At 41.9% G+C, this 13,820-nt stretch overlaps 1 protein-coding gene across 3 annotated transcripts in view; it reads left to right on the top strand.

The window, feature by feature from the left end:
- Nucleotides 1-13,820, top strand: part of DIP2B (disco interacting protein 2 homolog B) — a 68,323-nt gene that overhangs the window by 29,098 nt on the left and 25,405 nt on the right. For 2 of the 3 annotated variants that reach the window (XM_066985702.1, XM_066985701.1), the window contains exons 2-7: nt 182-253; nt 7,240-7,380; nt 8,803-8,928; nt 10,567-10,779; nt 12,705-12,848; nt 13,628-13,747. In XM_066985702.1, coding sequence (XP_066841803.1) covers nt 182-253; nt 7,240-7,380; nt 8,803-8,928; nt 10,567-10,779; nt 12,705-12,848; nt 13,628-13,747 — 816 coding nt within the window. The remainder of the gene's footprint in view (nt 1-181; nt 254-7,239; nt 7,381-8,802; nt 8,929-10,566; nt 10,780-12,704; nt 12,849-13,627; nt 13,748-13,820) is intronic. The other variant, XM_066985703.1, reaches the window with a different exon arrangement.

The raw sequence follows: 13,820 nt of genomic DNA, 5'->3' as shown, positions 1-13,820 counted from the left end.
ACAGAAACTCTGTAATATGGAGACTTTGAAATCATGGTGTACCCACCTGTATTTGGTTTCAGGTTTTCTTCGGCGTTTGCATTGACATGTTCAGGTGAAACCTTCATGTCACTGAAAAGTAAATGAAACCCAAAACAAAAAACGAGGACTGGTTAAATAAGTTTTCTTTTCTTGGTTTCAGGGGACATCACACAAAAGGGGTATGAGAAGAAGAGAGCAAAGCTTCTGGCTCCGTATGTTCCACAAACACAAGGTAGGTACTTGTTTTGGTTGGATAACGAGTTTGCATAGCCTTGACATTAAAGGGATGTGAAATGGCTGTGGAGCGGAGCGCTGACATTTCATTTGCCAGCTCTAAGCCTGGCAAAAATTCTGTTCTGGTGTGTGTTTCCGTAGCTATCTAATAATGACACTTGTGGAGTTTGCACGGGTGCCAGGAAGTCACGGGCAGCATTTTGCCTCCAGCTTGCTGGTTCATACCAAACTCCAGGGATTCCTGCTAGCTGGGCTGTTCGCTGGGGCTTCGTAGAGCGCTGTGTGTGTTTCAGTGCCTTCTGTGCCCCGTCTTCATCTCACCCCTGCATAAATCACTTCCTACTCCCTTGTCAGCTGGGAAGTCCAGGGCTTTGAATTGGTCATAAAGCGTGAGGTCCTCAAGAATCGTTCTTGAAATCTTCTGAAAACTGGCTTAACTACATAGCCCTGCTTTCAGCCATCTTAATTCTTTATTAGAGAATTTATTTATTAGAATATTAGAGAATTTCTATATTTATTAGAGAATATTCTTTGTTTTTCATATATATTTTTTTACTAGAGTAGCTGAATTCACATACTTTGTTTACATCTGTTTCTTTTGGTTCAGAGATCCTTAGCTGTAGAGCTGACTGGCTGCAGAATAATGATATATAGTTCTAAACTGAAGGACGAGGCTGAAAGTATGTCCGATAATTATGGGGATGCTTGCCCAAAATAATTGCACGACCGATATTTTGAGATGCTTAACCATTCAAAACTAATGTGTCTGGCTCTTAGCAGTTTGGGGAGTGAATGGGTCTGACAGGCAGCAGTGACTGGACTTACTGTAATTCACGGAGACTGAACTACTGCCAGAAAAAAAAAAAAAAAGGAAGGCTAAAAGTGCATTTATTGACCATTAGCACTGCTTCCACTGGGGGAAGCTCGTATGGGTTTTTCTGCTGAAATTGCAGTGGTTCGGGCAACGTTTGAGTAACACAAAACAGTTCTGCCACTGTCAGGCGGTAGCATCTAGACTGTGCCACTCCAAAACATCGATGTTTGCGTTCCTGGTCTCCTCCAGCCCCGCTGTTTTTCAACTTTCTCTTCGCGTATTCCACAAAAGCTGATGCCTGCTCTCTTGCGTGAGACTCATGCCGTAGCGGGTGCTTCATATACAAAAGAACGGGGCATTCTGCCGGAGCTAACATCCTGAAGGCAGCAGGGCAAGCAAAAATTGTTTCTCGGCCTTGAATAAGGTTTTGTTACAAGCAGCACTCCGCGTACTGACGAGTGCTTCCCTGAACCACAGATGGGATGGGAATCTCTGAAGACTGGGTTGTTGCCCTTGTATCAAATCTGCTTCTGTTATTTACAGAAACCCCAAAGTAATACACATGAGTAATCCCTCCTTATGGGCTTTGGAAGTCGATATTTGCTCAGCAGGTCTTTCAGTCCAACGTGTACACCGGGGGAGATCTTGAGCCTTAGGAGGAAACGTGGGCTAGTCCCGTATGTTCGGGTGCCTTCTTGGCACGTTTGCTTTCGTCGTGGAGGCTGAAGCTCTCCAAGCTGCTTTTCATCTGCCAGTGTGGCGTGCCCCTCACGCCTGTCACTTTGCACGCCTGCTTGGTTGGTTTCAGAAAATGTTGTTTAATTAAGAGGGGAAGAAAATGGCAAGACCGTCTGCGGCCCTGCTATTTTAATTGTCCTGCTTTTCAAGTCTGCAGAATGAACCGAAGTTCAGGAAGAGACACAGGTTGATAGGAGGTCACCAATTAAGATAGTATTTTGACTGCTGTTCTGGCTCAGCCCTCTAGGTTTTTTTTGTATATCCTATATCCAACTGCCCCCATATCCAGCTGTAAAAATCCCACTGAAGCCATGCGTGTGGGGTACAGAATCAGGTCACCTTTTTAACGAGCAGAAACCTAATTTAGTTCGCAACAAGAAAATGTTTACTCCTGTCATTTAGTGCCCTGGGTTTCTCAAGGCCCCAGCCTGATGTTAGCTAATGCATTGTCTCCATTTCACAGATGTGAAACGAGACAAACGAAGGCATGATGACAGGTCAGGGCACGTCGGCGTTGTAATTCAGGAGATTCTTATTGCTTAAGCTGGGCTCCGTTCACATTGCCTCTGGGAGCTTGCCTCATTATTTTTGAGTTAAGGCAACAATGTTAATTACCTAAAGATACATGTTTTCCCCATGCAACATCCATTTTTTGTAAATGGACCCTGCTGAGGTGCTGGAGCTGCCGTGCCAGGCTTGTTGCTCCTCTGTTCTGCGCTGGCTGCTGCACAAAAAAGGCTTTGAAGAAAGTGTTTTGGGCAGCTCCCCAGGTTCCACACAGTAAGTAATGCTGCAGGTTTCACTCTTGCCTTGGACCGAAGCAGGGAGGACGGATGCTAATTTCGCTTTACGCTAATGAGCTAAACCGCAAGCGCCCTTTTGGCATGGTCAGAGAGGGTCTCGATGCTGTGAGTCGCTGTTTTGTCGGAGTAAAGCTGATGTTTGGGAGTCATCCTCAGAGTCATTAGCTAGGACCAAATATTTCTAGGCCCTTTTTAAAAGAAGTAATACAATGCTATGTTTCACTATTTTGCAAAGTGCTTTTCGGACAGACAGACGGACTGTTCTGGCACTAGCAGATGGTGCAGAAACCCACCGCCTCTTGAAACTGGTCTGCTGCAGGCACCAGGCAAACTCCTGCCTTGAGGAAAAGCTTCTCTCCACGTCAGTTGCTGCAAATCTGGAAAAGCGTTCACAGCATTTTAGCTTAAACAATGCCGTTGCAGGAATACCTTGTGCCAAAATTAGCAGCCCTTGCACACAGGCTTTTGGCAGGGTATGTTTTCTTGCTATTTAAGATAATGCGTTCTGTTCCTCTGCTAATGTGTAAAGGAAATTATATTCATTACGCCCTGGTTCACTGTCAGACCTTTCCATGTAGCTGCTGGAGTTCTGTGCTCTTGCTCCTGTTCTCTATTCCCAGGGCTCTCTTAAATAAATAAATATATCTATTTTAACCGCATTTGTAAAGAGAACATAGGGATACTTCTTTCTGAAAAGGTAAGATGAACGTGCCCCGGTGTATTTTGTGTTTCAGTGCACCAGGGAAAGGTGTTGGAAGGCGCAAGTGATGGGCTTGTAAACCTGTGGGAACTGATAACATTTGAAACTAATTTAATTGATCCGTGAATTTTTGTTGGTAATGTGTGCTTTGGTTTTATCTGCTTCGTGCTCTTAATGGATAGCACGAGGTAGGAGCGTTACAGATTTTGTCGTTTTAGTGTTAAATTTCTTTTCAAATCATGGCACTTTGGAAATGAAGCAGTTCTTCCCTTCCCAAGCGGGCTGTCTCTGCGTTTCCTGTCTCGGCAGAGTCCTTCCTGCCGCCCTGCGTGTTGTGGAGGCTGATAAACCGGCAGAGCTCTACTCCGAAGTTTCTTTTTTCTGTCCTTCAGCGTTGCATTATTTCAAACGGGAGCTGATGTGAAATGGTAGCCGGCGATAAAACAGCTTTGTCTAAACCTGTAAATCACGCACACGCGCTCCAGCTTAGCGTTGTTTAGAGAGTTTCACCCGTTTACAAGATCCGACTTGCAGCTACCACAAATGGGGAATTATTTTCTTTCTTTGTGAAGTCTGAGGGGTATCACCATTGCAAATGAAGCTTATCGCTTGACTTTAGGAAAGCAATTTCTCCATCTTTGAAATCAGTTCCAGGACTAAGTGGAGCACCTGAATTCTCCCATCACGTCTCGTTCAGGGCAGAATTAAGACCCATCTGGCTAATTACTCCTGCAAAAGCCTGAAACCTTGTAAGTCTGATGGGTTCTCAGCACTGGGGGAGAGAAGTAATCGCTCTGGGAGTGCTGTTCAGGCTGGTTTGCAAACCCTAGGTATTTGAGTTTATTATTTACACAGTTTTTATTCTGAAGATCATGTTGTTTGAAGCATTAATCCAATACTAGCGCTTCTGTGCAATGCTGTATGCAAAACAGCAGAAAAGCAGCAGGCAAACCTGTTATTCTTCTGTCAGATGAATCTAGCACTGACTGTCCTTGTTATTAACGTAAACATTTATCCTTGCTGATCATACGTGATGTTTTTACTGATTCCTTTGGTCTAAAAATGTTCTAATTAAAAAAAATAAAAATCTGTGAATCTCTAAATCATTGAGCCTCTCTGCCTTCAGTAAACTGCAGAGATCACAAACCAGTCAATTCTCTTGGAAAAAAATAATGCTAATTAAAAAATCCATAGCATCACTCAAAAGCAAATCTGCATTTTTTTTTTCTTTTTCATGCCTCTTTAGGTTCCAATCCTGCCAGTGGAAACTGCAGCTGCAGCAGGATTATTTGAAAGGGAATGCTAAATAAAGTCACCTATCACCTGCCAGGCTTAGCTCACTTATGTCGCTTTGTTGTTTAACCACTTGTGATTTACTGTAGCTATACACAATTTTCTTGATCCGCGCCTGGATGCTTTGTTAGGCTACTGTAACATGTTATTATGTCATAGCAAAATATTTAATCAAAGGGCTTGCTCTTGGAGTGTCATGTCGCTTACAGACACATCTGATCCCTTTGCAAATGGAATGTCATATTTGCCTTGTGATGCCCTGTAGAGCAGATGAGATGCTTCTGCAAGAGTTATAACAAGTAACTGAATATGAATTAAATAAATTATTTAAAGTAGTGTTAAATCTGCTGCTGACATCTAGTGGGTACTTGACTCTGTAGATGCTCAAATGATCAGAAAGATTTAGGCTTTTCTTCTTGGTCTGTGAAGTTGTCTTGTCTCGGGATCGAAATAAAATTCGTTTATGATGAAGCCAAACGTGGCCCAGTCTGGGGCCGTAACGCAGCTCTCTGCTCTGCCGGTTGGCTCCTAGGGAAGCTCACTTTGCTATTCAAGGAAGACACTTGGCTTCATCTGGATCACGTACAGCCTGTGCTTATGTAAATGTGGTGTGCTCGGTGCTGTGCATGCAGGTATAAAGAGGCTGAGTCTAAGGAATTATGAGTTAGGATCAGACTGTTAAACAACAGAGTTAGAATTGTCAAGTTTTAAGCTCCTGTTTAATTATCTTGTTTCAAAGTTTGGATGAATGACGCTACAAAGACGTTAAATTTCAGTGCTTATAAGTACCAGGTCCGCTTCAGAGTCACGGGAAGGGGGCACAAGTACTGATTCTTTTGGATGTGCTTAAGCTGAGACGTGGAGTAGCGAATCTTGCTCTGAAGTGCAGCTCTTCTGATTGCCAGGTCCTGCACCCAAACCACAGCAGCTCTTCCTTTAGCACCCTACTCGTTGTGCTGCTGGCATCTTGTTACAGGCAATAGTTAGGTTTTGATATGCAAATGCAAAGCTGTGCTATATGTTATGATGTTAAAAAAAAAGAAAAAAGGGAAATTGAGAGTAATTGTTTGATCCTTTCTTTTGGCTTGAGGATTTCTGGCTAGCTGGATCTGTTATTTTAACTAGAAATGAAGGTTTTAATTCTTTGGCATGGTAGTTTAAGGAAGGGTTAATAAGAAGCTCAGTAACTTGCCTCCGCTGAACGCTGGTATCACAAACAGGACTCCTCCAAAGCTGAGCGAGAGGTGAGAAGTTGTGAAAAGATTCCCAGGCCAAATACTAGTGTTAGGGGTTAGGAGAGAACTCCCAGGAGCGCATCGTCCCCATGTTACTGAATTTTCTCCGAATCGTGTAACGCTGGTAACAAAATGTTAGCAAATTAACTAACTATCCCTTTAGCCTGTAAAAATTCAAGTAATATTCTGCTCGTTAGGGTGCTGGAAGGTGTAGGAGACGGCTGAAGATGCCTGCAACAAGTCAGGTGTGATGGGCTGCTATTAGAAGTTCCCTGAACTCGAGGTGCTTGCCCGAAGTTGTTTACCCAGAACCACACACCGAGCAAGTGGTGGAACTGGAACCCAGGACTTGTGGTTTCCTCTTCGTTTCTCTAATCCTGTGGGAGTTTGTGAGAATTCACCAGCGGTGCATATTTAGATGACACAACCGCTCTTTTTTTCTGCATGACTTCAGGTGACAACCTCAAGCTAATTGCAGCTGCGTGACCTCTGGTTTTAGTTTTTAAAGAGTTCCCACTGAGGCAGGATTCATTTTAAAAGTGAAATTCCAGTAGCAGCCATTTCTAGCGTGCCCTGGTGAACTGCACAAAACAATCATCTCTTAGGTTCTCTATTTAGCTCCCTGTATCCATGGGAAAAACAGACATTTCCAGGATGATAAAGCCACTCGCTTCTTGACATGCTGGAAGCAGACAGAACGTGGAGAGCCAGAGAGAGGTCTGCTTGGTTTTGTAATTAACATGAGCAGCAAAGGCTCTTGCTGCTGGTATATTATTGGTTTTCCTGTCAACAAGGCGCGCTGGTCAGTGGGATGATGAGTACTGAACCCAGCTTCTGAACACATTTTCTACAGGTTTGCTCTTTTTCACAGCTCAGGCTCGAGATTATAAATTATTGCATCAGCCAAAGGCATTTACTCCCTGTGCCCATAACAGTGGTGTCTAAGAGGGCTCTGGTGTAAATGAATGCGGTCTCTAAAAGCAACTTACGTATGTTGCTTCAGCACAAGTTAACCTGCTAATTCTTTTCCATCTTAATGCAATAATAAGAGTGTGCCATTGGAAATGTGGCAAAGTAGGGGGCAAATCACACAGGTACGAAATAACAAAATACGCTTTTCATTGCACATATCCCTGTCTTTTACTTCATGTGCCTAGCAATCCTTTAAAAAGAAAAAAAAAAAGGCAGCAAAAAACTCCTAAGAGTAAGGTCAAAGAAGGACTAGGTATGTTTTAACTGATAAGGTTTTAATTGAACAGATGTATTAATATACTAATTAGGTCTGCTTTGCTACAGGAAATAAAAGGAAAATCCTATAGTTGTATGCTAAAACAGAAAAGGACACTCAAAAAAAGGCTGCATTTCTTTTCTGCTCTCAGAAAATTGTGGGCTCTTTTCCAGGGGTTGATCCGGCTTTACAGAAGGAATCCAGAACTCAGACACCCGCTCCAGCTGCAGCTCCAGCCTCAGCATCATCGTCATCCTCATCCAAATTTCACCGAGCCCGCTCAGGGGGAGCCAGAGATGAACGCTATCGATCTGGTAAGGGCAGGGCAAGAATTCACCTGGGATTTTTGTCAGTGAGGAAGAATTTACCATGTATTTCCAAGGAGTCAAGCTCACTATTTGTCCACTGATTGAAAGTCCCACCTTGGTTCTGTATGAGGAAACATCAGGCTTGTTGGACTGTAGCTGCTGAAGCAGAAAGAGTGCTAAGCAGAAAAAAATCCCAAGTAACTCTTTGCCTTCTTGATTTTCTGGCCTGAATGCAGCTCTTCAATGCCAGTTGTTCACAGAACGGAAAGCCTATTTTAACCGGGTCTGTAAGTAACCAGATTCAGTGAAATGTCAGGTAATAATTTGCTCGTGGAATTGATGACTGCTGTGCAGATCTGCTCTAGGATACTGGAAAGTGAGAGCTGTCTTTCTCTATCAATGCTTAAAGCACTTCCAAAGAGCAGCAGCATTGGCTGACTAATGCCCTGCTGATTTCCTTCTCCACGAAAGGAAAGCAATGGAAGCTGGCACCTATTTTTTGTCTCAACCTGGCTTAGTTTTTCACTTTGCATTAATGGGATTCAAGTTTTCCTCACAACAGGGGCGAATAAATTACATTAAATATACCTTTTGCAGTAACACTGCTATCATATCACCATCTAAAGAAGCATTAGAAGAGCCTAGTTCTCTCTCTTTTTTGGAAGAGCATCATTAAAATACCTTAATTTGTGAAATTGATGTAGATGAGCTCTTTTACTTATTGTAGTAGTTTAGTATGTCTTCTCATCATCAGTGATGTGTCTTCTTCTAAACAGTTCTGCATGTTTGCAGGAGGATGGTAGCCTCCTGTCCTAGCCTGTTTCAGTTAATGATCAACATGGATTTACAGCTGCAGTTAATAACTTTCAAGATTTACATGAAATTTGTATCTATTATTTTTTTTCAGAACATCAGGCTTTTCCTAAATTCGACAACTGGCTCAGAGTTTTTAAGTTTATAGACCAGAGTTGCACCTGGGGCTGTGTACACTGCTAGCCTGTGTGCATATTTTGAATTGTGCACAAGCATATTTTAGGATAATCTTTGGGCAAGAGGAACAGTCTGGTGGGGCTGGGACTTTCTATAAAATTTGCTATAGACACAAGAATATGATGACTAAGCCAGAAGATTCCAACCTAAAATCCTGGCCTTGCTATGAGCTTGCTAAATGTAGAAGCATCAGTTTCCTTTTTTTGGTTTGCTTGTTTTTTGTGTTTCTTTTTGTTGTTTTGTTTTGCTTGCTTTTTTGTTTTTAAAAAAGGAAAGGTTACGTACAAGATTGCAAAATGTAGCTGTTTGGGAAGGTACAGTAACATGGGAGCCTTGCATAAATACAGAAGGCTAGCAATAGTTACACTTGTAAGCCTTGCGTGTTCTTTTTTCTCCTCTAATGTTGCAAAACTGAGTACATTAACTTCCATTTTGCAGATATCCACACGGAAGCAGTTCAGGCAGCACTGGCAAAACACAAAGAACAGAAGATGGCCCTGCCTATGCCAACAAAAAGACGATCTACCTTTGTTCAGTCTCCAGCTGATGCCTGCACTCCCCCAGGTGAGGTTCTTACAGTGTGCTTGTCTGGGTGGATGTTAAGGTATGCATTAGTAACAGTTTCCAAATCAAGAGGCTGCAGTTGTCAAAATATTCAAGATCTTCTGCACATTTGTAGGTAGTGTGTTACTCCTGTAGCTCTCTTGCTACATTTGAGCAGCTGCTCGTTTTCATGGAGCTGCTGTTAACGGCTGTGGAAATGAGTCCTCTTTTGGGAGCTTTTAAAGAATGAATTGGGAAGAACTGAGCAGGCTTTCTGGACTGACGCTGCTTCTTTTGCTTCCTTCACACCTATTTCAGTTACAGAATTCATGTTTTGGTAAGGTTACACGACTCGACATACAGGAGGATTTGCAGCGAGGTATGTTTCTGGGCAAGGACTTCAGAGGGCGTCCTGTGGGATTCCATGACATGTAGGACTTTTCTTTCCTAATCCCTCCCATGCAATGGCCATTTTGCCTCAGCAGCAAAACACCTCAGATAATGAGGTGTCTGTTGTGATGCATGTGCAGCAGATATTAATAAACATCTCCATTTTCAAGCAGCTATGTACCCAGGCTTAAAAAGGGATATTTGTAATTTTTAGCAGCGTCTTTTATGTTGGTTCTCACTGTGCAGAAGCACCAGGGTCATTTGGATTGAGGATGAGAGATGAAAAAAGAGAGAAAAACCCTCCTAATTAGAAATTCACATCTCTGTTAAACTGTGTTGTTAGGCCACTTATAACTATTCTTTCACCTCCTTTTTTCTTCATACTTCCTTTTATCTTTTCCTTTCTGCTGGGTGCTAGTGCCTATTTATGGTGTCTGTTCAGGTCTCAGCTTTGTACTAACTTGTCCAGGACTGCAGCACATTCTGAGCTGTGGGCACTACACAAATAAAGGTTAGCATTCACTCACAATCATTTGGAATCAGTCTTTTCCTCCAGCAGGTGATCACTGAAGAACAGGTAAGTGTTAGATGAAAGCCTAACTGAATGTTTATATGTAGCGCCGAACAGCTTAAGGTGTTAAGTAACGGGTGCTTTCTTCATGATAAATATTTCACAGCTTTCTGGATATCTATTCTCGTGGAAATGCAGGATGTAGTTCCTTTTTGTGGTTGTGTGCATCCGTTCCACCCCCCCCCCATCCCTTTTTGTTTTCTGCCATTGAAAGGGAACCATTTAGAATACCAGACAAAAGCATTTTCTGCATGTGGCCTTGGCACATTTGTTTCCCAGTGCCTGCATTCTGCTTTTGTTGCTGTGAATTTTCACTTTTGGGAATGAGACTGACTCCTCACTTTCCGTTTCAGAATTACCAAAGTTAGGCAAAACAGCATCTGATAGCAGAATACGAATGGACAAGTAATGAGAGAGAATAAACATGGAGAAGCCAGGAGAAGGATACTTGTCTGATGTGTTGTATCTTTTGTGTGCTTTAAACAAGGGCAAGACACCAGGAGTACACATGGTCAGATTGGATATGTCTGCTGCTTTAACTTCTGTTTTGGCCTACATAACCTTGTTTGACACAGCCTGGGAAAAAAGATCTTCATATTACAAGCCTGTGCCGTTGATATGTGAATTGCAAGGAGAGCATGTTCAGTGCAATGTGCTTTTCCCTAAGCAGCTAGATTTTCTTTTCTGCTTCCACACAGACACGTCTTCCGCATCCGAGGATGAGGGGTCGCTAAGGCGTCAAGCTGCTCTTTCTGCTGCATTGCATCAGAGCTTACAGAATGCTGAGTCTTGGATCAACCGATCTATTCAGGGGTCATCCACATCTTCATCAGCATCTTCTACACTTTCCCATGGAGAAGGCAAAGGGACCAGTGGGTCACTAGCTGATGTATTTGCCAATACTCGAATAGGTAGGAGATGGGTATGAACAGAAAAATCGCTTCAAGTTCAGATTGCATTAATAAAGCTGGAGTTGTCCACTTCGCAAGGGAAATTTGGAGCAAGAGTTTAGTTAGTTTGGGTGGAACTTGTTAGGGTCGGTTAAAGTTGTACCGTCACGATTTTTTTTTTTCCCCCATGAGTTTCAGTACATTGGGTTGGTTGAAAAAAGGGGAAGTGGTGAGCCAGAGCTTATCGAAGTAGGAAAGATTCCGTGGTGTGATGGGAGCATTGACAGGTCTAGTGGGCACAACTTTCTTTCTGCGTACTGCATTGCTTCTGTCACAGCTAGTTGAAGCTACCCTGTGCACAAAGCTACCATACGCAAGTCAGATTTGGCATCTGTGCCCTGATGAATACCATCGGGGTGTTTTTGCCTATCGAGGGGGGAAATGTTGTGTTTTAACGTTCACTTTCTGCTATAAGCCCTAATGGTTTATTGTTTGTGTTATACCCAAAGAAAAACAAAACAAATAAAACCAAGCCAACCAAATATGAGAACAACTGAGCGTGTCATTCCAAAAAATGGCCACAGCGAAATAAAGATTTAGCACAGGTCTTTTGTGACTAGTCTGAGAAATAATCAGAGCATCCAGGTACTGAGAAGGCGGAGCAAAAACCTACAGATCTGGATACCCCAGGCTCAGTTTTTTGAGGCTCTGAGGTGCTCCTTGCTGCTGATGCTTCTGTATGGAATTGCAAAGTTTGTTTTTGCTCTGTGTACGTTTGTCTTTTTTATCTGCTGTTAAGGATATTATTGCATCTTGGAGATGTCTGTATTTTGTGTGCTCTGTGCTTTTGCTTAACTGGTTTGGGGCAAGCAGTGCAAAGAAGTGCTGGTATTTTTAATTGTTTCACTTTTTTATTTTCCCTCTGTTATTTTTTTTCTTTCTTTGTTGCCACGCAAGCTGTTTTCTGAAATGGAAAACTGGGGGAATTGCCCATAAAATGTAGTCAGTGTAATTAATGCCTAATTAAAAATTAGGCTCTTCTTAGTTGGAGAATACAGAAAGCCACATTACCTTTTCTAATGAATTAAGGTAATCTAGGTTTTTACCTACAGAATAACTGCCATCTGATATAGCTAAAAGGTTGTGCAAAACCTTCAGATGATTGAACGTACCGTGTTGTATAAAGAAATCCCAAATAAACAAAAAATGCATATTGAAGATGAAGTTAATGAGAGCTGTAGAAGTATGCAGTTCCTTGCAGTTTTGAAGCTTACAAACTCATCTGAAAAGCTAATCAGCCTCTTGCAACTTAAAGCAAGAGGCAGACCCAGCTCACTCTCTTCATTAGATTTTAAATCTGTTGTTTGACTGCTGGACAGGCTCATACTGTTTAGCCACCGAGCTGAAAGAAATATAAACCCAATGTGGTTTTTTTTGCTGATGTGCTTTAGTCAATAGTCTCCTGCTTGTTTTGTTTTAGAAAGCTTTACTGGCAAAAAAAAAAAAAGTTAAATAGTATAATTCTAGCAAGAGAGATTACCGAATAGGTGAGGTAGGTTTTTGTTTGGGGGTTTTGAGTATTTCAGAGCTCATTTGGATCACAAACTTTTTAAACGGTATTGAATGCCAAGAGATTTAACTTACTTTTAAAGGCTAGAGTCCAAAAATTGGAACTTCTTGAGTATTTTACCAAACTGCTTTCCTGACACGGGTGAAGCCACTCATCTTGTGCCTTTGTTTACTGTTTTCTAGAATAGATAATATACGCTTCCCAGAGCTACTTAATGTTTAAGAAGCAGTGTGTTCAGCATTAGTAAGAGCCCCCATAAATTGCACATTAAATTCTTTTTGAGTTTGTTATTAACAGGTAACTAACACTTTGCTTGTTCCATCTGATAATGGAAGGTATATGTTAATTGTCGTCTCAATTGTCTCCCTTCTTTTAGAAAATTTCTCAGTTCCCCCAGATGTCACAGCAACTACCTCCTCTTCCTCAGCACGCCCGGCAGCAATTGACCTTCCTCCTTCAGGGATCGTGAAAGGCATGCACAAGGGATCTAATCGGTCTAGTCTCATGGATACTGCTGATGGTATGGAACCTTTCAGAGTACACAGAAATTAGAACGGTGTTAAGGAAGGGCTTGATTTGGGAGAACAAATCCTGTGACTTAAGTTTATCCTATTTAAGGACTTCATAAGTGTGAGATAGTTTTGGCACTTGCATTAGCACACTCCCATGCTACAGCAATCACCTACTTTGTACTGAACAGGAGATAATCATGGCAGAGATTGGCTTTCTCCTCTCCTTACTGCTTTTTTTTTTTTTTTTTAAGAAAAAAAATATAAATGCATAGGTAGGCTAATTGTTTTTAAAAGCTTTTGTCCTGGAATCCTCAAAAGGAAAGGTAAGATGACTAAAAGCATGTAGCTTTTAACTGTAATTAAGATCCCATGAAGCTGATAATATTCGCTACAAGCTGGTTGCCATAAACCTTTGTGCAGAGGGGCAGCATTAATGCTTCTGGTCTTGTTGTGTCCTCCCTCTGCTGGCAGTTCTTCCACTACAATTGATCGATACTGCAGGCAGGTGCAGATCTCCAGGTTGTTTTTTACAGTAAGCGCAGTGTGTCAGAGACAGAGGGAATTCAGCCCATAGAACAGAGTAAATGCTTTAAAAATTATTTCTATTACTAGCATTTTCTGACCATTAAGTTAATAAAGAACTGATACAATACTAATGTCATCCTGCTTGGCACAACCTTTAATAATGGAAGCACGCCAAAAGAAGTATCCTCCAGTAGAAGGAGGTAAGTCATAAATGTTAATAGAGATGATGAATGCTTTTATTAGACAAAATCTTTCCCTCCAGGTGTTCCTGTGAGTAGTAGAGTATCCACGAAAATTCAGCAGTTGCTTAACACCTTGAAAAGACCTAAAAGGCCACCTCTGAAAGAATTTTTTGTGGATGATTTTGAAGAAATTGTGGAAGGTAATAGAACCAAATCATGTTTTTGTTAGTCATTTATCATAAGAAAATGGACACGCATAGTTCTGTGTTTGTT

The sequence above is a fragment of the Anser cygnoides genome, chromosome 32, assembly GCF_040182565.1.
Source record: "Anser cygnoides isolate HZ-2024a breed goose chromosome 32, Taihu_goose_T2T_genome, whole genome shotgun sequence".
Taxonomy (NCBI): domain Eukaryota; kingdom Metazoa; phylum Chordata; class Aves; order Anseriformes; family Anatidae; genus Anser; species Anser cygnoides.
Note: the sequence above shows the minus strand (reverse complement) of the source record. Positions and strands in the feature narration are given on the sequence as shown.